Raw genomic sequence first — 26579 nt, 5'->3', positions numbered from 1 at the left:
TGGAACAGCCTCACCAGTTCTTCAGCATGTTGCTAACAAATGTGATAAAGTCTATGAGAAGCTCAGGACAAAAATACGGCTTCAGTGTTATGGACAGCTTACCATTTAGCTAGGGGGCGTGTAGAACTGAACAATGTAACAAGCAAATCTTAGAACACAAGATAGAAAGATGGCTCTTGCTGATATATCACCCCTAAGATGGGTTACATAAAAGATAAAGAAAAATCTCCAGGAAGCTTTACTGCTTCTGTTCTGCGACTCTCAAAACTCTTGCTGAAACAATGGATCTTTAATTCTATGGTTGACCGAACCCTTCTTCAAGTTCTGGTTTTGGTAACTCCCAGACACAGCATTTAACTTTACAATTCATTTTTAAAATATGAGTTAAATTCCATTTCAATAATGCAATATCCAAACTCCACTCCAGACTCCGGTTACTTTATGTTCTACCTATGAGATCATTTTTTAATTGTAGAGTTTTAGAGATTAGAAAAACTTTTGAGACCATGCAAACCAATACTATCGTTACGTAAAAGAAAGAGCTAAGATTTCTGACAGACACAATATTAACACAACAAAAAATTAGATAATCCTTGACTTAAGAGGTAGTACAAACGTTTTCTAAATATCCCATCAAAACTTGAACACGTTACTCTACATATCTGTCTTACTTGAAATATTGTTATACATTTTACTTTCAATATCTTTTAAACAGAATTAAAATAAAGCAAGATTTTGCTACTTAATTATTTTAAGGTTTCAAAATTTTTCCAAAAAAAAAAAAACACTGAATAATCTGGTAAGAAAATTTCAGTAATATAATTATGAAAAAAACGTTGCTATACACACAGAGAGTTTTCTCTAATAACCAAGCACACTCTCACTCACAACACAGAGTTTAAACTTTATCCCATAACAGAGTAGAAAATAACAGGTGAGAAAAGATAAAGTCTGTACACAGAGAATGACTAATTTAAAGATGTCAAAAAGATCAAACCTTTTAATATCCTAGGAATAAAGTCTTTAATATTGTCAATATTGTGGAAGAAACCAAAGCACAGAAAGGTACAAATTTTAAAGCAGGGGCAAAAAGACTAGTAGCAGCCTCCCTTATGCAGAGTTTTAGAGCTTAGGTAAAATGTGAAGAACTGTTGCTAAAGGAAAAAGAAATAACAGGAGTCATACACCTACTCACAACCACCTGTGCACATATGTATGAACATACCTATTGTTGTTCCAACAATTCCGACAGGTGACGCACTCCGCTGGGTCAGTCTGAGGTACTGCCGTGTACACGCCACCGCCCTGGTCAGGTAGGAGGTCAGGGGAGAAAAGAAAGAGGGTTGTCGGTGCCAGAGGCCACTAACCAAATCCTCACAAACAGCAAAGCCGTGCCAGTGATCAACGGATGTGTGCTGCACTGTACCCTATCCCCTCGGCAACGCTACGCTCATTGTTCTTTACCTACATTCACAAATGAGTTCTGCACCATGTTAGCACTGAACTCCAGAACCTGAACTGCCATGTTTCCCATGAGTTTTTGTACTGGAAGGAGGCAAATAAATGGAGAAGGTTAGTCACTTCCCTTCAGTGTTTCGAACCGAACAGGCCCAAAATGCACTATACATTTTACCCCCTATTCGTTCCTCCTTTTCCAGCAGTCATGGAAGGATTTCCTGTGATGCCAGTTGGAGAAACAGGGTGGAAACGTCTGAATGATGTCATAAGATAAACCCATCTTCATTTTCCTGTAATTATTCTGAGCAGGTCTGTTCACTCGACTACACTAAGGTTTAAAGCATGTTATATTTTTCCAGATGGAGCATATTCTCAGCCAGCAATGACTTAGAGGGGACTATTAATATTTTGATGTTGCTTTTGGCGGGAACTGCCCAGCAATTAAGAAAAATGCCCAGATTAACACATACCTCATTGTAAAATGCTCACTTGACATATACAATGGCAAGAGTTCTTGAAAACTGAAGTTAATAACTGAACCGGCCTATGTCAGAGTCACAATTCTGCTCTCAAAGGAAAATCAGCAGAAACCAAAGTGATAAAGGGAGAGGCTGTCGCGCTGCGCCCGGGCTCGGAGCGGGCCATCCAGGTTGGAAAAAGTTCAGACAATTGTTTTTCCCAGAATACTTTCCATTTCCATTCATCTCATACCAACAGCCAGAATCTAAGCAAACCAAAAATACTGAAAATCTCTCTCTACATTCTTGATCCAACTAGCAACAGGAATTTTTAAGAAAACATTGGGAGAAAGAATATTCCTAGGCTATATTTGGGCCATGAGGGTTAACTTTAAAAGCTTCAGAAAATCAAGTTAATAATCTACAGGGTAATATACTAATTTGAATCACTAACCATGTTAAAGTTAGTTAATGATTTTTATGATGGCCATCAGTTTTTAAATTTCCAGATTTCCCCCGACCCAGAAGAGCAGAATAAGAAACCAAATGAGTTAAAATCACAGGTGATAACCTCTAAAATTTTACACCTAAGGGGGTGACTATTTTTTAAATTGCAATTCACTGTTCAAAGACCCAAAGTCGTGTGTGCAAATGCGAAAGCACACTTCAGGCGTTTCCTTCTGGGGAAACAGCATGTGCTCTGCAGACTCCAATGCTCTCTCCTTCAGTTTCTTGGATGATGTTCATAGTCTGGACTAGGAATGGTGACAAAAAAAAGTTTAGGAAGTCTGAATATAAGCCACGTCTTTCCACACAAAATAATGAAATCATTATTCTCTTTTGGTCATGAGATTCAGCAAAGCCAATACAGCACTTTTCCTACAACATACCAAGGCTAGGTCACACGACAGCCATGAGATTGCTAGCCTTAAGGTACAAACAGAGATCATCGTTTTGTTCTCCAACCATTTAATAAATCTTTTTTAAAGTCAAAGGTAAAAGAACTAAACTTCAAATTTTAGGACACTATGGGTTATGGCAAATTTATCTGTAATCAGAACAATGACAAAAGCTTAAATCTGATCAACCAAAAACAATTTGGTTGAAAATCATGTGGCTGCCTGTCCACACCATGTAATAAGTCCAGCTTCCTGGTGCAGAGAACCTCAACCGAAATGAATCTGAAATATTATGCTACTATCCTCTTCCCATTTCAAAAATTAAACTGAATCAGCTAGTTATTCCTGAATTGAAGTGGTTTTAGAAGTTTTGCTTAAGAATATTAATACTGTAAAATGCAAAAATCTTACAGGCAACACCACCACACATCGGGCAAAACAAACAAAAGAAATCACAATGTGTTAGAAGTCAGTTTGGTGGCCTGCAGACACGTTCCATGTGGCCGATGCACTGATTTCAAAAACTGGGATGAGTTTCCAACATGTAAAAGATCTGGCAATTTCACCTATATTTACAGTGCTTCGAAAAGGCAGGAACTCTGGCCACGCTGCGTCCTGCGTGCCAACAGCAGGAGCAGAGTTACAGCTGCTCCTTTAAGACAGCGCATGTGCTCTCCTGTCCGCGCCAGCCCCAACCCTAACTTGCTTCACTCAGGGCCCTGATTGGCGGGCCTCCTCCAGTGACAGACTTCATTCTAACTAAATCAGATCGGAAGTATTCGGTCTAGTCTTCACCCGATGGTTTTTCCATTTCATCTCAAGAGTAACTACCAGACTATTTGCTCCATGTCCTACTTTCAGTGTTAAATCATTAAAAAATATAAACCAAATTGACGAATATATCTATTACCTGATAATAGAAAGCTTACAAAGATTATGCTGGATCAAGGGGTTGCCAGGGATACACTCTAATTCCATTCCAGTGAACCAGTGAGGTCCCCACATTGAAAAGTGCAGCCTGCCCACCCTGCTCATGCACCTTGGCACCACGGGGCATATGGATGGTTTCATTTATAACTGGGTCTCTTACATTCACTAGATGACGAGGATGTTCAAAATCCACCCGTGTCCTGGTTAGAGAGCTTGTGTGCCCAGAGTAAAGCCCTCCACTTAAGCTCCCATTCACAAGTCCATTGACTCCACTGGGGACCTTATGGTGAAGGTGGGAGCAGCCGTTGCTGAGACCTCCGTTGCTTATGAAGCTTCTGTGAACATTTCCATTTATCTGGTTCCTGCTGGGCAGAGTGGTGTATTCCACCATCTGCCCGTTAACATCTGAACCTTGGTAGAGATATCCTGGTGGGTCATACTCTGTTAAGAGAGAACAAAAGAGAAAAAAGAAGATAATCTTCTTGCTTAGAAGTTGTTAATAAAACCACTAAGAAACTACAAACACACTAAAATAGAACACTCTAAAAGCGTTCAGTGGAAGCCTACTCGTGAGCTTCGCTTTAATCACGTGATTGCTGTTCTCTCCTTTTCCGCGTGCAGGTATCTAGGAACTCTGAGTTAATCATGACTCTGTTAATAGAAGAGAAATGAACCAGAGAGCAATTATTCAAAAGAGAATAAACTGAAACTGTCAAAGTACTGGCAACACCAGGTGTTTAAACTGCCCTACACTTCAAAGTGCTGAAAGACATGGAGTAAAACAACACCAAAAGACTACTCACAGGCAGGACACTTCGAATAGCAGTACGTAACCCTCTCAGGGAAAAGGATGGAAACGTGTACACACTTACTGACTACTCAGACAGTTCCTTGGTTACTATGGCCACTTTGGAAGTTGTGGGGTAGTAAGAAAAGGAAAAAGGTCTAATCGTGTGTTTTAATACAGTGCCATCACTGACCACGGAGCGCTCCTGCTACCAGATGCATCTGGGGGTGCGGGTGCCCCCTGAGTAGTTCTGGTGCGTCAGGCACTGAAATCAGGCACTGAAGCAGGACTGTGTCACCTTAATTTGTGTCATTCGGGGAGAGTAACTGAGAAAAGTCCTCACTACCTTCCTTTCCATCCTGGCGTTTCTATTCCTCGTTGACGGATTTGTACAGTCTGAAGGTACTCCTGCAGCCACTGCGAAGCTCATGACTCAAGCGCTTGTCCTCTTTGGTGGTCTGACAAAGCCAGCGTCTCCCAGTGTGAAGTCAGCTGTTTGCTTAGAGACCGGCCTAGCTTGGGCTTGGCTGTTTATTTCCACAGGGCAATTTAATCGGATGCTCTACTTACTTTGGTTGACAGCTAAAACAGCTTTAAAGTCACCTCCTCTGAATGAAGATTAGCTAATGTGTTTTATGCCCTGACACTAATACACAGACCCGTCAGAAATCAATATTTATTCAGACAATATTTTTCTACCCATCTTTCTCGAGAACAGGAGAAAGGATTGGGAGCCTTACTCTGTGTGGTGTGCTGCTGGCGGCTCTTCCACAGGCACATGGCGATGAAGACCATGAGGATGAGGACCATGACCCCCAGCACACAGCCCACCACCAGGTACAACATGTCGCTGCTTCTGGCAGGGCTGGCTGCGGGCCCCACGCTGCCTCCGCCTCCTGAGGGGCTGGGAGGGGTGCTCAGGTCCTGGACAGGATACTCGGAAGCTCCGGGAACACGCTTCACTAGTTGAGACAGAAAGGAAAACATGATGTCAGGGTGAATGCAGACTCTATGAAATGGTTTACTCTCTGAAGGAGGTCTGGTTAGGAATGTTAGCCGGTCTGTTTACACTTGTTACTGAGATGATCTGACCACCAATGAGTCACAAAGAGGGCTCAAGAGTTTCAAAGTCTGGGGTGCCAGAGTTTTAGTCTGCAGATTCTAGAGACAACAGAACATCAGACAAGCACATGCACTGGTCTAACCCAGCTGCTGACTTCTGCTCAATTCGTACGTGTAGAAGACTCCCACGGAGTGGAAACATTATTTCCACGCTGAAATAAAAGTATTTCAACTTATGGATGGGACAAAAACTCCTTTCTATCTGCTATACTTTGAGCGACTCAGAATTATATATTTATGCCTCTACCACATGATTAATATTAGAAGATATGACTTTGGACTATAAGAACAATTATATACAATCCCTGAAAGCTCACACATAATAAGCATTCCAAGAGCTAGTACATTTGGAGTTCACATAGATGAAGTACTTCTACCTAGTTCATTGATATAATAGTGATAACAAAAGCTGACAACAGGTGGGACTCAAAGCCCATTCACTCTGTCCCCTCAACAATGCCACAGAAAAGCAGTGGGGCATGGTGGCTGACGTCTGGTCTCTGGAGCAGACCACCTATGTTTATATCGCGCTCCACCCCTTATCCTCAGCGTCTTACTTGAGCCTCCATGAACCAGCTTCTGCATGTGGAAACTGGGGACAGTAAGAACAGCGCCATCGCAAGGTTGTAATGAGGAATGAAATAGTTTACCCACATAAAGCACATAGAATAGGGCCTCGCATGGGGCGGTGTTCGATTTTATTATGATTACTACTTATGATACTATATTTCGTATAATGGCACCTAAAACCCATATGAGCAAAGTGATCTTTTTAAAAATCTACTTCCACATTGGAAGTTCACAAAACTGAAGTTCAATATTTTAGCAACTTTAACTGTACAGAAGAGAGCTGGGGAAAGGAGAGGCACCTTCAAAGGGAAGAGCTCTCATTGTTGAAAGCTAGATAAATACTTGGCAGGGACTCCAAAGGAAATTATGGTATGTTGGATTAAACAATTCTCAGGTCCCTGCCAATTCTAAAGAAAACAAACAAGTTTCTGAGGCAAAATGGATGTTACAGATTATACAGTAAAGATCATAATTACTCATAGGGACGTCTTTCAGGTTTATTCACTCTTTATTTATCCTTCACTGATTCATAATTCTACCAAGCTTGATGATCTGCTTGCCAACCTCTTGCTCAAGTTAAAAGCTTTTGTAGTGGCGGGTGAGTCAGACAGACCCATTAACATCAAGAAGAGACAGTTCAGAATGTGAAATAAGGAAGGTGACATGAAACACATAAAGATACTGGAACACAGGCACACACGCACACATGTGCACACACACAAATGGAGAGACCGAGAAGCAAAGATAAACCAGCCAGTCTGTGAGCTTTGTGGGTGGGGGCAGGGCAGGCCCCCTGCACCTGCCATTCCTGAAACCTTCCCCACTTACTGAAGAGGGGATGGTCAGCGTTCATAGCGACCTTGAGTCCTTTCTTCAAAGGTGAATTTGTATAGAATACGTTCTCCTTAAACAGGCTAGGAACTGTGTGATACATTTTAGAAAGCCATTCAACATGAACAGTTAACATTCTGAAGAAGTCTTTCAGCCTGGCGGGAGTGGCTCAGTTGGCTGAGCAAGGTCGCCAGTTCGATCCCTGGTCAGGGTACGTGCAGAAGGCAACCAGTCCATGTCTGTCTCTCTGTCTCTCTCTCTTCCTTTCTCTGAGCATGTCCTCAGGTGGTAAGAATTAAAAACAAAACAAAACAAAAAACTTCACTTCAAAGAGAAGTTTTATCATTTTGCACTAATCTGAAAGTCTGTAGGTAGGACCATTTATCCTCCAGCAAAGTCAATTAAAGAGGCATACTATTTCAGACACACCTATGCTATAACACAGTCATTACATTGCTGTCTGTGTTTTACATTTTGTGTGGCTAGATTCTCAAATTTCTTGGGGACAGCGATGACAAATTTCATTTTTATTTAATTTTCCCCTGAGTATCATAGCATTCTAGAGGCAAATAAGAAATGCCATTAACACATCAGAGTGTCTGGCACAAAAAAGCACTTAAATACGTGCTACCCGGGCCCTGGCTGCGGGGCTCAGTTGGTTGAGCGTCATCCCATGCACCTAGAGGTTCGACTCCCGGTTGGAGCACATGCCTGGGTTGCAGCCTTGGTCCCTAGTGGGGTGTGTGTGTAGGGGTCAGCCAATCGATGTATCTCTCTCTCATGGATGTTTTTCTCTTCTTTCTCTTTCTCTCTCCCCCTCTCCCTTCCTCTCGCTCTAGAATCAATGGAAACATTTTGAGAAAAAAGAAAATTTGCTAACCAAATAAAATTCAAGTTAAGTCTAAAAGTCTATGTATGTATATGTTTAAACATTGATTCAATATGTGGGTTTTGCAGCAGAAAGACACACGATTTAGAATTAGAAGATGGAACTAAGGCAATCTTTTTTGACTCTGTTTCCTCATTTCAATCAGGATAAAATCACATGTAGCAGACGCTAAAGACTACCCAGCCTGTTCAACAGCCTCCTTCTCCCATGCTGGCAGGCCCCCAATTCTGTTTCAATGTTTACTGAACCCCACAGAACTCTGAAGTAGATCCTGCTCCATCATCCATTCCAGGAAGGCTGGGGCATGTGACTGAGTTCTGGCCAGTGAGACAGGGCAGAGGACTCTGAGAAGTCTTCCCTGGCTCATAAAAATAGACACAAAGATGCCCAATGGGGTGGCTCAGTTGGTTGGGCATCGTCCTCTACACCAAAAAGGTTGTGGGTTCAATTCCCAGTCAGGGCACACACCTAGGTTGCAGGTTTGATCCCTGGTCGGGGTGCACAAGGGAGGCAACTAATTGATGTTTCTCCCCCTCCCTTCTTCTATCTCTAAAATAAATGGAGCCCTGGCCGGTTTGGCTCAGCAGTTAGAGCGTCGACCTGCAGTCCCGAGAGACCCGGGTTCAGTTCCCGCTAAGGGCGCGTACCTTGGTTGCAGTTTGTCCCCAGCCCTGGTTGGTCGTGTGGGTGGCAGCCACTCAATGTGTCCCTTTCACGTCGATGTTTCTCTCTCTCTCTCTGTTCCTCTCTCTCCCTCCCACTCTACCTGAACAAAAAAAATGAAAAAATGACCTCAGGTGAGGATAATAAAAAAAATAATAATAAAATAAAATAAATGGAAAATATCCTTGGGTAAGGATAAAAAATAAATAAACAAGGAAAATGTTTCTTTTTCCGTCAGATTGAGACTGAACACGCGTGCTCTCAACTTGTAAATATCCACATTAGCTGTTTCTATTATATCTTCTATTTTTAAGAAAGGGAGTATTTCAGTTCATCTATGTATGTAGGTATGTTGAGAATTTCAGTACAGTCCTGGCCGGTTTGGCTCAGTGGTTAGAGCATCAGCCTGCGGTCCCGAGAATTTCAGTATAGAATTAATGTAGAACTAGAGACTACCAATTCATTCTGAACTTAACTACTAAACTCAATGAGACAAGTCACGTTACACATGTGTCATTCCAGAAACCACTTCAAACACGTGTTGCAGTTCTCCTTAGAAGTCTTACACGTTTTGCTCAGCATTCTAATGCGCATGGCAATCAGAAATCAGTCAGCAAACGTTCCCGTTCTCCTGATGGGGAAACAGAGACAGGACCTGCCTCAGAGTGACAGGGCAATGCAGCAACGACACTGGTGCTCATGGAGATGACTCTGAGACGAGGGCTCCGGCCAACAGAGCACACTTTCCGTCTGGACGGTCTAACTGCAGGCACCTGACAGAGGTCCCAAGCAGAAGTCTCCGTAGGTAACCGTGTCCACAGTCGGAGGAATAACCCAGAGTTCGGGCGAGCAGCAGCCCCACCCCTCCTACCTTTCGTCTCACAGATCATCACGTTGCTGAACTCGCTCTCCCCGCCCTCGTTGAAGCACTGCATCTTAATGTCATAGGAGGTTTCCGGCTGCAGGCGCCCAATCACGTGCCACTGCTTGGACCCTGGAAGGGAAGATACACGATGAGCTTTACACAGCACACAATCTGAACGATGCTGTCATTATAATTACTTAATAATAACTTCACACGGAGGCTGGAGCAGCATCCATTACCACAAAGTTTGTGCAGTAAAAATGTACTTAATACGAGTGTTTCATTAATGCACCACAGATAAATTGCACTTCTATTACGTGGCATGATAAAAAGATAAACTGAATTAAAGATATACCTGTGTTGGTAGTAATGCTTTGTTTCATTACAAATAATTACTGGCGAGTCTTTGTGAAATACACGTTAACTTTATACACAGGTGAAAAACACCCTCGAGGCCTCTGAGCCTCCTTTTCAGCCCAGCAAGTCAATCCGCTCTGTCCTCCCACCAGAAAGCCATACTGTATGTGAGATTAAAAATGGTGCCTTTCCCGAACAAGTGACCATTTACAAGACAGGCCTCGGCCAACTCTAGTTCCATTGCAACGAACGTGACATGGACTGACAAGTCAACAGATGCCTGAGTCAATGGTTGAGAATAATCAAAAAGCAAAATCCACCATGGCTGCCGCTCCACTCTTTCTTTTCTTTCGGGTCAGGATCTCCAAACCACACAAGTATCTCTAACAGAATGATTCTGTTACCCGTGGCACACAGCCAACATTTCATTTAGAAACACTCCCCAACCCAACACTCCAGTGTAAACCACTCTCCATTCTTACTTCCATGGACCTGAGACCAACTTTAATAAACAGGACACGTCTGCCAAATTTAATTAACTCTTCAAGCACCTTTAATCCCTCTTAGAAAACACCTCTTCAAACTGTTTCCACTGTTTCTTAGGCACTCAACTCTACCACCAGCTGATTCTGGAATTAATTAAAGGAGGAGAAAATAACCCAAACCGTACACACAAGTCACATCTATTTGGCTGATAGGATGGACGGATAGCACCAGGTTCCTTTCTAATTCAACACCGACAGAAATATTTCAGTCTGAAAGCACAACCCCGTTCCCAGGTCACCCATACAAAAGCCCTCATTTATAAAGACCCATATTTATAAGATGAAGAACCTGTTTGTTTTAGGATCAAGGGGTCTGAAAGGCTCAGTAAATGAGGAGAGCTATGCCCTGTTCATAAACGTAAAGAGAACTTTAAAAGAAACTTGACTCAAAATCTGGTTGAGACTAGACCAGACCTATTTCTAAATTCCAAAATCTTTCTTTTATTTTTTTTAATCCTCACCCAAGGATATGTTTTACTGATTTTAGAGAGAGAGGAAGGGAGAGGAAGAGAGGGAGGGAGGGAAACACGGATCAGTTGCCTCCAGCACATGACCCAACCAGGGATGGAACCTGCCACCCAGGCATGTGTCCTGATGGGACATGGAACCGGCAACCTTTTGGCGCACAGGACAATGCTCCAAACCCACTTGAGCCACACTGGCCAGGGCAAAATTCCAAACTCTTTCTAAAAAACTTCTATTTTTTCCCTCTGCCCTTAGGTCTTTCCTAGCCCAGCCCTACACTCACCTAAGTATAAACATTCTCTTAAATATTTACTACACTAGATTTGAAGTTTTCCTTTTATAGCAGTAGCAAAAATGGAATGAAATGAAAGCTTCTGATATGTTACTAACAAGAGGAAACAGTTAAGATAATAGATTAATATCCCATTGTTATGGTAATTATTCCAATGGCTAAAATGACAGGAAACATGGGTGGAGAGGATGAGATTTTACTGAACACCCATGAGTAAGACACTAAGTCCATTATAAGGTTTAAAATCAACAGGCAGTTTTTTCCTGAAAGGAAACTAGAAGCACCAACTTAAAGATCAGACGCCTGATTACTCTGATTGATCTGGAACTCAACTTAACTTTGTAAGATAAAAATATCCAGCGAAAAACATCGGCAGGCTAGACACGTGTGCAGCTTATCTAGACGCAGGGCTCAGTGCAGAAACAGGATGACTTAACAGCGTTGTCCTCTTGCTGTATTCCTTAACAATGTGTGTCATCTTTTTTTCAAAAGCTTGAACGAGTTTGAGTCAAGATACATAGTAATCTAAAACCTTACTTTAAAAACAGCTTTACATACAGCGGATAAACACTTTTGTTCCTCGGTTCGGGAGTGCAGGCCAATAGTGTCTAACTGCCACAAAGGAATTTCGAACGCATAAACTTGAAAATAAGAAATAAGCAAATTACACAGCACAGTGCAGCCCACTTAAACATCGCGCTGCTCCGCCGGCTCCGCCTGTAAACAGTGCTCTGGGCCCGCGAGGCAGGACTCACCGCGGACTCTACCCCGGGTACAAAGTCGCCTGCAGAGTAACTGCCCAGTTCCACACTCAACACGCACATGGCACCGGTCTGTCAAAGTGCAGAGATTCAACCACAGAAGAGAGTTGAAAACTGTTTACCAGGGGCTACTTCTAGAGAGGAGAACTAGAAAGGGATAGGCAAGACAGTGAGAGAGACAGACAGACAGAGAGGGATGTTCATTTCATTTACATTTGCCTTGTTTAAAACTATTTTATAATAAATGTTTAACCTCTGTCAAAAGATTTTAAAAATAAAAATCTGACAGTCCACTCTCCTAACCCGCTAACTAAACTGATGACCTAGCTAGGACTAGAACGCGGAACAGTCACTAACAATTCTTTCCATTTCTTTTTAAAGGGCCTTTTTATGCAGTAAAACGTGCGGACTACTTATAACAAAAACTATATGCAATATTAGATGCCAAGAGGTCATATGAAAATAAGCTTGGCATAGGGCAATTTTCTGACACGGTCCATTAGGACATTAATATTTCAAAGAATCAGACTCTTGGAGTGAAAAAAGACCTTGAAAGAAGCCTCCCTCCCAAAGAAAGAATCCCTTCCAAGACATTACTGAGAGCACTTCCAAAACCAGGGAGTTTATTAGTTTACGAGACCACCTATGTTAGAAATGCTATGTTAGAGAATTCTCCTTTTATACAATTTCCTTTTAACTGGCCCTCCCTGAAATGACTGAGTTCCTTTTCCATATAACAGTCCTTAAACATCTGAAGACAGCAGTCATGTTGCTTACTAGTCATCTTTTTTCCACCCGATCATCCCAGGCATCCTGCTGTTCTTTTTGGACTCCATTAATTCATTCACTTCACCACTGTATGAACTGCGAACACAGCACTGGCAAAAGGCCCCTTACCCACAGGAAGTTAACATTTAGTAGAGGGACAAGCTTTAAGCAAATAATTTCATACACACATGTGCGCACACACATACACACACGCACGCACATCTATGATAAATTTCTATGAAATATGCATAAAGGGTTTAATTAGAAATTAAGTTGGAGGAGATTATCTGAGAAAGAAATATTTAAGCAGACAACAGAGAAAAATAGAGTACCTAGATAAAGCCTCGGGAGGGGAGCACAATAGGGAGCAGGAAGTGCATGTGCCAAGGTCCTGAGGCAAGCAAGATCTCGGTGCACACAGGAACTGAAAGGCCAGGGTGTGACAGCAGACACAATGAGAAAGAAGAGGTGCGTGAGACGTGGCCGAAGGTGCGGGCAGGGGCCAGCCAGACCACGTGGTGTCTTCGGGCCACGTGCAAAGCTCTGAATTACATTCTAAATGCAGTAGAAAGGCAGTTTCAACACACTTCGCCATCTTGGCTGGTTTTTCCTCTACATATGCTCAGCATCTCTCAAAGTGGGTAACATGCTGAAGAAGTGATCTTTCTAGTACAAACGTCAACGAAATTGTTGACTAAGACATTATTTTTAAAACACAGCTAGAAGCTGCAGTTTTTTATATACAGGTTACTATTTATTTAAACAAAACAGAAAACAATTATTTTCAGATGAATGACTGGCATATCATATCTCTCCCAAGCTTTTGTTTTGTTTGTTTGTTTCCCAATTTTTATTAATTTATTTTTGTTACAGATATTTCTCCTTTTTTCCCTCAGACACCTTTCTCCCATCCCGTCCCCACAACCCCCCAGCATTGTTGTCTATGTCCACTGGTCATACATACATGCACATAAGTTCTTTGGTTCATCTCATCCATCCCCCCTGGCCCCCTACCCTGAGGTTTGTCAGTCTGAACTATACTCCTTTGTATGTCTCTGGGTCTATTTCGTACATCAGCCCACCTTCCCCCATGCTTTTGTAACTGACAGTTTTACAATCAAAGTGTAAGCTAAAGTATATATTAAGTTGGAAAAATTCAAAATAATAGTACATATACCATTTCAATTTTTTACTCTATCTTAACCTGGGGCTATGTTTTTCATAATATCTATAAACCCTCTCCTTCCAAAACTCCTTTATTGGGACCCCAGCTTGTCAATGGATCTTACCTTCTACAATATCCCTCTTGTAATCACTGTCATTGTCGCTATCTGTTGGCCGGTAATAAATATAAAATCCTTGAATGGGAGTGTTATTGTTAATTGATGGAATGTACTAAAAAACAGAAGCAAAAACTTGTCAAACACAAAAATCAATTTAACTTTCAAATCCATTAAGATTTATTTATCTCGAATTATTTTGCAAATGTCTGTGATGGCCATTTTAAATTTAATTCAAAGGAATTTAAAGGTATTAAGAGCATTTAGCTTACTGCAGGGCCAACCAGAAATAAAGCAATATACTTCACAAGTTTCAAAGGCATGAAAGCGCATTTGATTCAAAATGAATAAATCCTAAAATGGCATTAAGTGAACACTTGGATGAGAGCTGAGGCAACAATAATTTCATTTTTATAACATGCGCTTTTAGACAAAAATCTGTGCCCTCCTATTTCCTCACTTAAAAGTTCAGAAATCTGCTGCTCACTGTCTCGTGTCACGAGAACATTAAACTGTTAACGTGGTCAAGCCAGAAAACCTTCTCTAGAGAAGGCGTGTTACTTACCGTCCACTTGAGCATGATCTGCGTGTCACTGACAGCTTCCGTGTGCACAATGTGAGGTCCAGCTACTGGACGGTTAGAATAACGATTGGGGAACCCAGCCACCTGATAAGGACGAGATGCCGAACTCCGAAAACTCTCGCCATAATGGTTGATAGCAATGACCCTAAATTTGTATGTTGAACCTTTTGAGGAGAGAAAAAAAACAACAGAATTTTTAGAAAGCTGTAAGACAACTGAAGCACAATACTCAAGATATGACAACTGTGCTGTAACAATAACATAGCCCAAGGCCTGTATGGTGAACAGATTTCAACCCACTTGCCAAATTCTATCAACTGGTAGTGGTTGCTCAGTGCACCGTGCTCACAATCCCAGGACCTAAGCATCACGAGATGAATGATGTCTGTCACGGAGGGGTGGGCAGGACACGGAAGAGCAACTGGCTCCTTGTATCACCCGGTTCTCAAGTCACACCATCAAATACACTAGTAGTGGGGGTCTACACAGCCCACATAAGGGGGTGCACCTGGAATGCCAGGCTTGAGTGACCAGGAAGGCTGCACCACTGGGCACTATAGGACACCTACTACATAAGGCCACCCTACCAAGACTGGGAGAGATATAGATATATGTCTAATATATAGAAACAAACAGAGAGGCAGCCAAAATGAGAAGAAAGAAAAACATGTCCCAAAAGAAAGAATAGGAGAAATCTCCATAAAAAGAGCTAAATGAAATGGAGGCAAGTAATCTAACAGATACAGAGTTCAAAACAATAGTTATAAGGAAGCTTGAGGAACTTAGTGAGAACTTCAACAGCATAAAGAAAGGACAAAGAAACCACAAAAAAGAACCAGTTAGAAATGAAGAATACACTAGAAGGAATCAAGATCAGAGTAGATGAAGCACAGGAATGAATCAGCAATTTGGAAGACAAGGTAACAGAAAACACCCAATCAGAGTAGCAATGGGACACAAGAATTTTTAAAATGAGAATAGTTTAAGGAATCTCTGGGATAACATAAAGCATAACAACATCTGCATTATAAGGGCACCAGAAGGGGGAGAGAGAGCAAGGTATTGAGAACCTATATAAAGAAATAATGACTAAAAACTCATAAGTGGTGCAGGAAAAAGACACACAAGTCCAGGAAGTACAGAGTTCCAAACAAGATGAACTCAAAGAGGCACATACTAAGACACATCTTAATTAAAATGCCAGAGGTTAAAGACAAAGACAGAATCTTAAAAGCAGCAAGAGAAAAGCAGTTAGTTACCTACAGTAGAGCTCCCAGAACACTCTTAGCTGATTTCTCAACAGAAACTTTGCAGGCCAGATGGGATTGGCATGAAATGTTCAAAGTGATGAAAATGAAGGACCTACAACTGAGATTATTCTACCAGCAAAGCTATCATTTAGAATGGAAGGATAGATAAAGAGTTTCCCAGACAAGAAAAAGCTAAAGGAGTTTATTACCACCACACCAGTATTACAAGAAATGTTGAAGGTTCATTTTCAGGAATAAAATAATAAAAATAAAAATATAAATAATAAAGTGGCAATAAATACATATTTATCAACAATTACTTTTAATCATCATCATTATTATGACTATTATTATTATTTAATTCTTACCCAAGGACATGTTTTTCATTGATTCTACAGAGAGAGGAAAGGAGAGGGATATATATAGAGAGATAGAAACATCGATGTGAGAAACATCAATTGGCTGCCTCCCATATGTGCCCCAAAAGGGATTGAACCCGCAACTTGGGTACGTGCCCTGATCGGAAATTGAACCCATGACACTTCAGTGCACGGGAGGATGATGCTCCAACCCACTGAGTCACACCAGCCAGGGCTCGACAATTACTTCTAATGAAAATGAATTAAATTATCCAATCAAAAGACCTATGGTGAATGAATGGGTAACAAAACAAGGCCCTTACATATATGCTATCTACAAGAGACTCACTTCAAATCAAGACACACACAGGCTAAAAATAAAGAGATGAAAAAATATTTCATGAAAATGGAAACAAAGAAAAACCAAGGTAGTAATACTTGTACCAGACAAAACAGACTTTAAAACAAAGGATACAGTTATATCAAAAGACAAAGAAGGACCTAGCGATTCCACTTCTGGATATTTATCCAAAGAAACCCAAAACACTAAATCAAAAAGACATATGTACCATATATCCATTGCAACATTATTTACAATAGCCAAGATATGGAAACAACTTAAGTGTCCATCAAGAGATGAATGGATATAGAAGTGGTACATTATCCAATGGAAGATGACTCAGACATAAAAAAGAATGAAATTTTGCCATCTGCAACTACATAGATGGACATGAGGATATTGTGCTGAGTTAAATAAATCAGACAGAAGAAGACAAACATGATTTCACTTATATGAATAACTTAAAAAACAAAATAAATGAACAAGAAGAATAGAAACAGACTCATTGATACAGAAAACATTTTGATGGTTGCCAGATGGGGCCTGGGTTGGGGGGATGGGTGAAAAGGTGACGGAATTGAGAAGTACAGATTGGCAGTCACAGAATAACCATGGGGATGTAAAGTACAGCATAAGAAATATAGTCAATAACATTGTCAGATGGGTACTAGATTTATTAGGATGATCACTTCGTAAATTACATAAATGTCTAATCCCTGGGGTGTAGACCTGAAATTAATATAATATTGTTTGTCAGCTACCGTTGAAAATAAAAAATTATTAAAATAAAAATCTGCCACCTTCTCCCAACCATACCTACATCATGTTCCCAGGTTCTCACATCTCCTGTTTAGACAAACACAGGTATTTGCTACTAAAGTACACTCAAAAGTCCATAAACAAAACTGGCCATAAAACCTAAACAGATAAAAGAGAATGTATTGTCTCTTTTATGGTTTAATTTTTTCATCTACAGGGGGCAGAGAGAGTTCCTCTGCTAAACAAAACTCACAGAGCAAAGTGTTAGGTGTTGTCTCATTTCCATAAGACTAAGCACTAGGAATAACTATGCTAAGATGAATCCCATCAACAGATCAAACAACTTTCCTCTTAAAATATTCATTTACGCCCTGGCTGGTTTGGCTCAGTGGTTGGAGCATTGGCCTGCAGACCAATGAGTCGCAGGTTCAATTCCAGTCAAGGTCATGTACTTCGGTTGCAGTTTGTCTCCAGCCCTGGTCAGGTCACGTGGGAGGCAACCAGTCGATGTGGCTCTATCACATCAATGTTTCTCTCTGTCTCTCTCTCTCCCTCTCTCCCACTCTATCTGATGATAAGTAGAAAAGTATCCTCAGGTGAGGAATAAAACAAACAAACAAAAAATATTCATCCACTCCCTGGCTGGTGTGGCTCAGTGGATAGAGTGTCAGCCCATGAACCAAAGGGTCATGGGTTCGATTTCCAGTCAAGGGCACATACCTGGGTTGCAGGTTCCATCCCCAGCCCAGTTGGGCATGCAGGAGACAACCAATCATTATGTCTCTCTCACATCTCTCTCTCTCTCTCTCCGTCCCTTCACTCTCTCTAAAAATCAATGGAAAAAAAAAAATATATCCCCAGGTGAGGACTAACAACAACAAATATATATATTTTTTCATTCATACCATATTACATACATACATGCAAAGATGTTACCACAACATTTTCTACTCATTTGCAATTAGATATAAAAAACTGGTTAAGTAAATTATGGTATACTTATATGGTAGATGCACAGTTATTAAAAGTTGAGTTTTTGAAGAATTTTTAATGACCCTGGAAGATGCATATGATATAATATGGGGAAAATGGAGTCATAAAACAATGTATATGGCATGGTCCCAATTTGTATTAAAAAAAGAAAAAAGGTCAGAAAGAGATATACCAAAATGTAAACAATGGCTATCTCTGGATAGGTGGGTTTCAGGGAACTTGCTCTCTTTATATTTTCTTTATTTTCAAGTTTTTATGCAATAAGCTTATATTACTTAAACAATTAAAACTATATGGTTATTAAAACTATGCATCTAAAGTCAGCAGTGATAGTAAAATTAAAAAAAAAAAAAGGAAATGTTTGAATATTACTACCTGGCTCTAAACTACGAACTTCCACAGAGAGTCTGGAAGGAGGGATGTCTTCAGCTGCCACCAGCCAATCACTACTCCTCATCCGTTTATACTCGACCTTGAAGGCAGTGATTGGAGAGCCCCCATTGGCCCGAGGGATCCAAGTGACGTAGACGGACGTCTCTGATGCAGTGGAGATGGTAGGCCGATCAGGGGCCTCTGGAACTACAAACAAACAGTCACTTCAATAACCCACCGTGTCAGAGACAAGAATAACTCCAATAAACTGAAAGGGATAAGTGCCAAATATCATTTAATTAAAGCTTCTTCAAACTTTGCCAGAGTTAATATATCTTCCTGTTAAAAGGCAATGAAATAGCCAAATACAGGAAATGAAAGGAAGGAAAGCAAAAATAGCCTACAAACTTGACAGTTGTCTCCGGAAAACTGAATGTTAGTGAGTATGATAATTGTGACCATGCTAATTTGGACTCGTGGATAAACAGTGTGTAAGTAATTATTACTGGGTGCTTCAAGCCTGACTGAATTTATTTATAGTAAATTTTCACAATTACGTATTATCTTATTTAAATGTTTTCTTTATCCGTCCAAGCTGCATAAAACACATTCAGCAATCGACAGATTATTCTATTAGCTGTTACTGTCCTATCTTAAGACACCTCAAGGCTACAGGACTGCTATTGTTCAACACAGACTGCAAAGCGAATACAGATCAAATTTGACTAATAAAATCAGCACTGATAATGATGGAAAGAGAGAATGCTGCTCAGGATGAAAGCAGGAAGACAGGCTATGTTGTCAAAGTGCTGCAGAAGAGCCCTGGGCGGTTTGGCTCAGCAGTTAGAGAATCAGCCCACAGACCGAAGGGTTGCAGGTTCGATCCCTGGCCCCATTTGGGGTCGTGCAGGAGGCAACCAATTGATGTGTCTCTCTCACAGTGATGTTTCTCTCTCCCCTCCTTCCCACTCTATCTAAAAATTAATGGAAAAATATCCTCAGGTGAGGATTAACACACACACACACACACACACACACACACACAAAGTATTACAGGAGAAATTAGTGGGCCAGATTTCCCCATTGTTCATGAGAGTGGGGTTCTTGGGGTACCACTGAAATAAACATTTTTCAGAAGCCCCAATGGGAGAATGAGATGTAGTTCCATTCCTGGGTTTTTTTTTTTGGTTGTTTTTTATCCTCACTCGAGGACACTTTTTGCATTTATCCTCAGATAGAGCGGGAGGGAGAGAGAAAGAAAGAGAGAGAGAAACATCGATGTGAGAGAGACACATCAACTGGTTGCCACCTGCACAACCTCACCTGGGGCTGGGGACAAACCACAACTGAGGTACGTGCCCTCAGCAGGAACCAAACCCGAGACTCTCTGGTTTGCAGGCCGATGCCCTAGCCGCTGAGCCAAACTGGCCAGGGCCATTCCCAGGGTTTTAAAATCTCATGTCCCTTAAGTCAAACTCCCTTAGTGTCCAGCCCTGGAAGGGGGCAGCTGTCAATTCAGTGGAGCTAGAAGCGGGGCCAGTGTCCAGGGTTTTTGTTCCATGAACTGGGTCCAACAGAATACTGGGCTGGACTCAGTCCTGCAAGCCAGGAGTCCAGCGTGGGCAGCAAGACAAAGAACCAAGAGCGGCAGAAAGTGAACTTCGTTTGTTCAGAAATTTAAATATTCAGGTTTCACACCCTTGCAGGGGCCATGCCTGCTCTGGCCACTGACTTGTTCCCAGGTATGACAGACAGGTAACCACCTTTCCATGTCACTTAGACTTGACTGGGCATGCGTCTAAACTGCCTTTGTCCAGTCCACTCCCCCCACCCCATCCATCTGTGGGGAAAAGGCCTGGCGTATTGAACTGCAGGTTTCTGGCAAAGCTGTATAAATGGCATGCCTGTATTATCTGGTCTTCCCTTTATTCTTTTCCTGTTAAATATAGCCAGGTTATTAAAATGGTATCAAAAGAAAAGCGCTATGAGAAAGTAGATGATCCACATGAACATGCAGAAAAAGGGGGTCAGAGTGCTAATGTCTAGTAGTTTTCAGTTTGAACTGCCAAGGAAGAGGGGATGTCCTAACCCTCAGATTAGACAGTCTAGATTCTGTGGCAGGTGGAAACGTCAGCCATTTAAACCAGGTACCTAACCCTTCTTGTTGACCAAGCAATTGGGTGGTCCTGAATGGCTCCGCACTTCATTCCTACAAGGACAAGATGCGGACAGAAACCGCTGGTCTGAAGGACAGTTACATCACAAGTTAGTATACTGCCACTCAGCTGTGAATTCTGTAAAAGTGACCTAGTTTTCAAGAGACTGGCTTTCTTTCATCAAGTTTCTGGAGCTGGAACAAGAAGGACCCACTCTGGGCATGGTCACATTACTTAGATGAAGTCACCAGAGGAGCCCTGTCTGTCTAGCCTGTGCCACACTCCTCAAGCAACACCCTCTGTCTCAACACCTCTTCAAGCCAGATACTAATACTGCTGCACAGGGTACTTGTGTGGAGACAACTGTGGCATTTTAAAAGCAAACTGCTTAATAGATGAGAATAGAAATATATTCAAAGCAGGCAACTTTGAGTGATACTTACTGTATTCCTTTCAAGTTAGAAAGCAATGGAAACAGAATGAATAAAACTGTTAGTGAATCTCTTTTTAAATACTACATAACCAAACAACTTCCTTATGTTGATTCATACGAGGTTAAAACGCATCAGAGGACGGCACAGTGTGAACAGAAAAAGAAAGTTATTAGGGAAAAAAGTCTCACAGAGAAGAGTGTCTTCAATATCTAAAAGAAACAGCATGTGACAGTTAAAGGACAAAAGAAAGAACACTGCATTGGAGCTAAACATTCCGACTTCGAGTAGCAGTTCTTCCGGATGATCTCAGGCTGCGGAACTGCTTGAGTCTGTTTCCTGTTTTGTAAAACAGATTTGCTACCTTCTCCATAGGGTTGTTGTGACAATTAAATAAATCACTTCTTCTGATGATGTCTGCTTGGATAACTCCAAACTCATGATTTCCAAAACCAAACCCATAATCTGCACCTGAACATTCTTACTGCCTCTGTTGATAAATGGGCCCTAGTTGCCCAAGCCCAAGTCACCGTGTTTCTCCTTCTCATTCAGCGTAGATTCAGTCGCCTTAATCTGCCATGTGTGTTCTCCTTCTCCATTCTCACCATCACTATCCTCGTTATTTCTCTAGCCTCATCTTTTGCCATGCCTGCCTTCCTCTTTAAAATCCTTGAGTTCTTTATAGCTTTCAGGGAAAGATGGCATTTTTAAGTACATTATCCAAGGCACCCACCTGCTTCCTTCCCTTCCCCTCTCCCATCATTCTCAAAGCAACCAGTCATACTAATAAAATCTCTAACCTCTAAATCTCTAAATGAATACAGAACACGTCAATCAGATGTGTCTTTGCACAAAGAGCTGCCTTGGCCTTGAACCTCTTTTTCTGTCTCTTCGTCCAGCTACGGCGCTGTCTGTGAGGCTGAGCCCAGGGAGACTCTCTTTCCACCGCTGGGCCTCCTCTCTATCAGACGGGTGATTCGCTATTTCTCTGTACTCTCACAGTACCAGGTGTAGAATCTCGGACACAGTGAATCAGAATCATCGTTATGAGTTAACTAGTCCCTACTACCCACTACATTGTTATTGGTTTAGTTGTCTGTATCATCTTGCAAAATTTATTTTATCTCTGAAGCTCCAGCATTTAGTAGAGTGTCTACCACTGTAGCTGCAGAATTGATAACTGTAAAATTTAAATATGAAAACGATGCCTTTTGAAGATTTTGCTGCTATAATATCTAAAAACTGTAAGATTGACAAGAGACAGCAATGAAACTGAGTGTGACTTGTAATCATTTAAGTTTAAAAAACCTAAATCTTACTATAGGTACCACCGTATATTTTGATTAATCATCAACAAAAAAGACAGACTTTTAGAGTTCAAAATATAAATCTGGTTTCCTTGCCAACTCCCTTTCATGAGTTATAAAAACTTAGTACCAGATGTTTTGAATCTCAGTGTATTATCTTAAACACCAATCATGACACTGGGTCACCAAGATTTGATACTACAGGACATTCAAGAAAATGGTCGAAAGAGGACCTAGAAGAGTACATGGTACGATGTAACCTGAATAATAAACAAACACCCTGCCCCACTCTGCACCCCAAAGAATCTGAAAGGAGTCAGTTACATTTATACACAAACAAAATAATTAACATGAAGACTCTTCTCTTTACCTCCGCTGTGCCTGGAGGGGTCGGTCAGAACCACCCCAAAGTGGTCTGCAGCCTCTGAAACCGCGGGGCGCTTAGGAACTCCCGCCGGAGGGGAGGATGCCTGGGTGTTTTTCGATGAGGTTGTTTTCTCTAGAAAGGTTAAAAAACATATACGGTAACATAAGCTTCTGTGTATACCCAAAGTAAGAAAAGATACCATGAAATTCAGCTGGCACACAGATGTAAATATCTGAGCTTCTCTGTTACAGTATCTAAATTTAAGACCTACGTTGTAAATACTTAGCTACTCTGAAGCGTTGACTTTAAAAACTACTTAATTCTTTCTAATACCTTAAAGGGAAACTAAAATGTGTCTTTCTTCACAGGCTGACTTTAATTTACACGTAGAAAAAAAACCACACATGAAAAAGTCAAATAACCAGGGTGAAGGTTTTCAAATTATTTGTCCAATTTTTCTTTTTACTGTACATATTTCTTAATTCTAAAACAAAAAATTCATTATTAAAGAGCTTCTGTTAAGTTTCTTCACAGGAAAATTGTCATGTTAAGTTTTAAAATTTCAAGAGGCAAAAAGTGAAATTGGATGATTATTTAAAACTAAAATACATGCTTATTATTCAGTATTTATAGGTCAAACTCTATAAAAAAACCTAAGGACTAATTATAAAAATTAACTCAAAATACATTTCAAATGAGAAATACTCATTATTTTTCTGGCCAGTCTCAGTAATTACATGAAAGGGTCTTTTTCAAAAGTCAATTAATCATTTCTTCTCAATCATCATACTTCCTTTTATTATTGTGCCATAATAAAACACTCTCCCACCCAACCCCCATCTCCACTCCTTGAGGTCTTCTTGATAATCTATGGCCAAGCTATGATGGCACTGTTTCTATCAAGCCTACTCTCACAGGCTATCCACAGAAAGAATATCCTTTCTCTGTACACTTCTGGCATTTTCTCTGTAAGCCTTTCCTAGTACTTATCATAGTCTGGCCTCTACCTATACCCTTGCCCTACTCCTTACCCTACAGTCAGAAATGTCCCTTGAAACATGCAGCAGATGGCATCACAACTCTGCTCAAATTCCTGCAATGCTTCCAGCTCACTCAAAGTCAATGTCGACAAGGTGTTGTGTGATTTGGCCACTCTGTCACCTCCCTGAGTGTTCTCGCTTACTCTGCTTCCATCACAGAGGCTCCCTCAATGTTCCAAGGATACACCAAGCACACCCACCCCAGGGCCTTTGCACTTGCTATTCTCACTACTGAGATGTTCTTTTCCCAATAGCCACATGGCTTTCTATTTTGCTTCCTTAATGTTCTGTTCTGCTGTCGACTGTTTACTGAAGAATTCTCTGGCCACCTCCCTAAACTATGACAACTGCTACCCCATACACTTCCTACATCTGTCCCCGAATTTATTTTTCTTGTTAACATTCACCACCTTCTAATATACTTATAACTTGGGTCTAAGTCTCTCCAACTAGAATGTAAGCTCCATGAGAATAAGGGGTTTTGCCTGCTTTGTTACCAGGCACACAGGAGGCATTCAGTAAATATTAGCTGAACTGAAATTGTGCCTGATAGTTGATGTTTCAGCATATATCTTACCTTCTTAGCAAAGTAAAAGCTCCACTAGGATGTCTTGATCACCTCTGTTCTCCCTGCATCACCTCCCCTAAGGCCTTACATATCTCTCAGAAATATTTGTGGACTATGGGGTGGAACGGAATAATATAACCATCCAATGTGGCCCCAAAGGGTACCATTGTGGGCTTAGTTAATGAATTTATACATAAGAATCTCTATTACCCAAAAAGATACTTATAATAAAGTGACATCACCCAGTTCATTCCTCTTTGGAAGACGGACTCACCTTTGCTCGTCCGGAAGGTCAGCATGGCAGGCTGGCCTTCCCCTGCCGCGCTCCTGGCCACCATCAGGACTTCGTAGAGACTAGACGGCTCCAGCTCCGACAGGTGCAGCTCGTTCTCGCTGCCTGGGACGCGGACTGTGTGCCAGCTTCCCACCACGCCCACACCATCGTCCAGCTGCTCGAGAGGAGACGGAGGTGAGCGGCAGAAACAGCTTCCATTCAAATCTGATACAAACTAGAAGTTATTCCGTTCAGGGTGAATTTGGGGAAGTGATGTACCGTTTTAAATAAAAGACACCCTACTTCTTCATCTTGAGAGATTTAAGGACTATTAGGAGACTTGCAGCGGGAACTTGGGGATTCTCACTGCAGACTCCTGGCTCTGCCGCTTCCCACTGACTGTGGCCTCAGGCAAGTCCCTTCATCTCCTGAGTTTGTTCCCTTCACTTGTAATGGAAACATACTCTTTTCTTACTGGGTTAACTGGAGAATAAAATAAGTATCTAATAATGTGTATTAACGATAATGCATACTATACATAATATGATAAATTAGAATATATATATTTGTGTATATATGGATTATATAATTATGTCTTATCTATTTCTAGCATTCTTGCTTCAGTATGTGTTGGACGAAATGAATTTAAAAGAGATCCAATCCATTGCATCTTCATTAATGGAACCAATAGACAACATTATACAAAAGTTTCCATGTGGATAAGAGGATCAGTGAAACTCCCCTCATCTAGAATCATCAGGTTAGAAACAGTAAATAAACATTCAAATCTCATGATGTTAATTTTTCCAGATATTAAAACTATCTTATGGCTACCAAATGTCTTGAACAAAGAAAATGATTTTTAAACATGAGCGCATCCCTTTCCATTTCACTCATCTGCTAGTCTCATTAAACAGAGGGGCTTTTTTTCATTTAGCTTTAATACAAGCCCCTGGATGGAAAACATCAGCAAAATCAACGGAGGATCAAAGTTTACCATAATAAATAACCAAACAACATAAAATTCTAATACAATTAAGAAGACGACTCGAAATGCAAACAGTTGTCAGAGATTATGCGAGAGGACTTTGTTCAAGAAGTTGCTTTCAATAAGAAAATGCTGTATTTGGTGAATAAACTGTATACTACTATGTTAGAGAAAGGGGAATGACTTTTTTAAAAGTGATTTATAGCATTTCATACTCAAGGGGTTACAATGTTTGGTAAAAAACGTTGAGAAGTTACTAGGTTCTTAGAATCTCAATTTGGGGGGAAATGTTTATACCTCATTCTTACTACTTTTATAAGCTGGTAAATCCAGCTGGGATGTTTCTCCTAAACTCCTTCTCCTAGAACATCTTGTTCTCCTTCCTGCCACTCCCCAAAAGTAAAAGAGAGTAAGTCTATGCTGTACACACAGTGTTCGGGTGTGAGAAAAGATGATACACGAGCAGACATTACCTTTCGATACTTCACAAAATAGGCATTGATGGGCAGCCCCCCATCCTTCCCCGCCCTCCAGACCAGGCTGTATGTATCCGGGGTGTGGGTCTGTGGGGGGCTCAGAATGATGGGGGCATCTGGGACTGAAGCACCACTGGCATTTTTCTCTGATGGCGATTCCACTGCACTGGAATGTTCCTTCGCTGGAAATGAGCTCACGAATCCAGTTTCCAAACCATCTCTCTCATCATTCCGAGTGGCATCGGCTGTGACTGTTCCTGCCTCTGTATTTGTTTCCAAAGGGGCTGCAGAGAAAGGGAGGCAGGGAGAGAGAGAAACAGGGGAGGCAGCTTGAAGAAACGCATTGTTTCAGTGTCTTCTATGCAGCGATCTAATG

The 26579-nt window shown here is 41.2% G+C and overlaps 1 protein-coding gene across 1 annotated transcript in view; it reads right to left on the bottom strand.

Moving 5' to 3' along the window:
* CDON (cell adhesion associated, oncogene regulated) overlaps positions 1 to 26579 on the bottom strand; it is a 93059-nt gene that overhangs the window by 14100 nt on the left and 52380 nt on the right. The window contains exons 9-18 of the mRNA XM_036277028.1: positions 26201 to 26487; positions 24740 to 24914; positions 22861 to 22989; positions 18600 to 18803; positions 14506 to 14687; positions 13950 to 14055; positions 9479 to 9601; positions 5273 to 5494; positions 3906 to 4186; positions 1226 to 1305 (exon numbers count right to left, since the gene is read on the bottom strand). Of these exons, the coding sequence (XP_036132921.1) occupies positions 1226 to 1305; positions 3906 to 4186; positions 5273 to 5494; positions 9479 to 9601; positions 13950 to 14055; positions 14506 to 14687; positions 18600 to 18803; positions 22861 to 22989; positions 24740 to 24914; positions 26201 to 26487 (1789 nt within the window). The remainder of the gene's footprint in view (positions 1 to 1225; positions 1306 to 3905; positions 4187 to 5272; positions 5495 to 9478; positions 9602 to 13949; positions 14056 to 14505; positions 14688 to 18599; positions 18804 to 22860; positions 22990 to 24739; positions 24915 to 26200; positions 26488 to 26579) is intronic.

This window comes from Molossus molossus, unplaced genomic scaffold (genome assembly GCF_014108415.1).
Source record: "Molossus molossus isolate mMolMol1 unplaced genomic scaffold, mMolMol1.p scaffold_m16_p_22, whole genome shotgun sequence".
NCBI lineage: Eukaryota > Metazoa > Chordata > Mammalia > Chiroptera > Molossidae > Molossus > Molossus molossus.
Note: the sequence above shows the minus strand (reverse complement) of the source record. Positions and strands in the feature narration are given on the sequence as shown.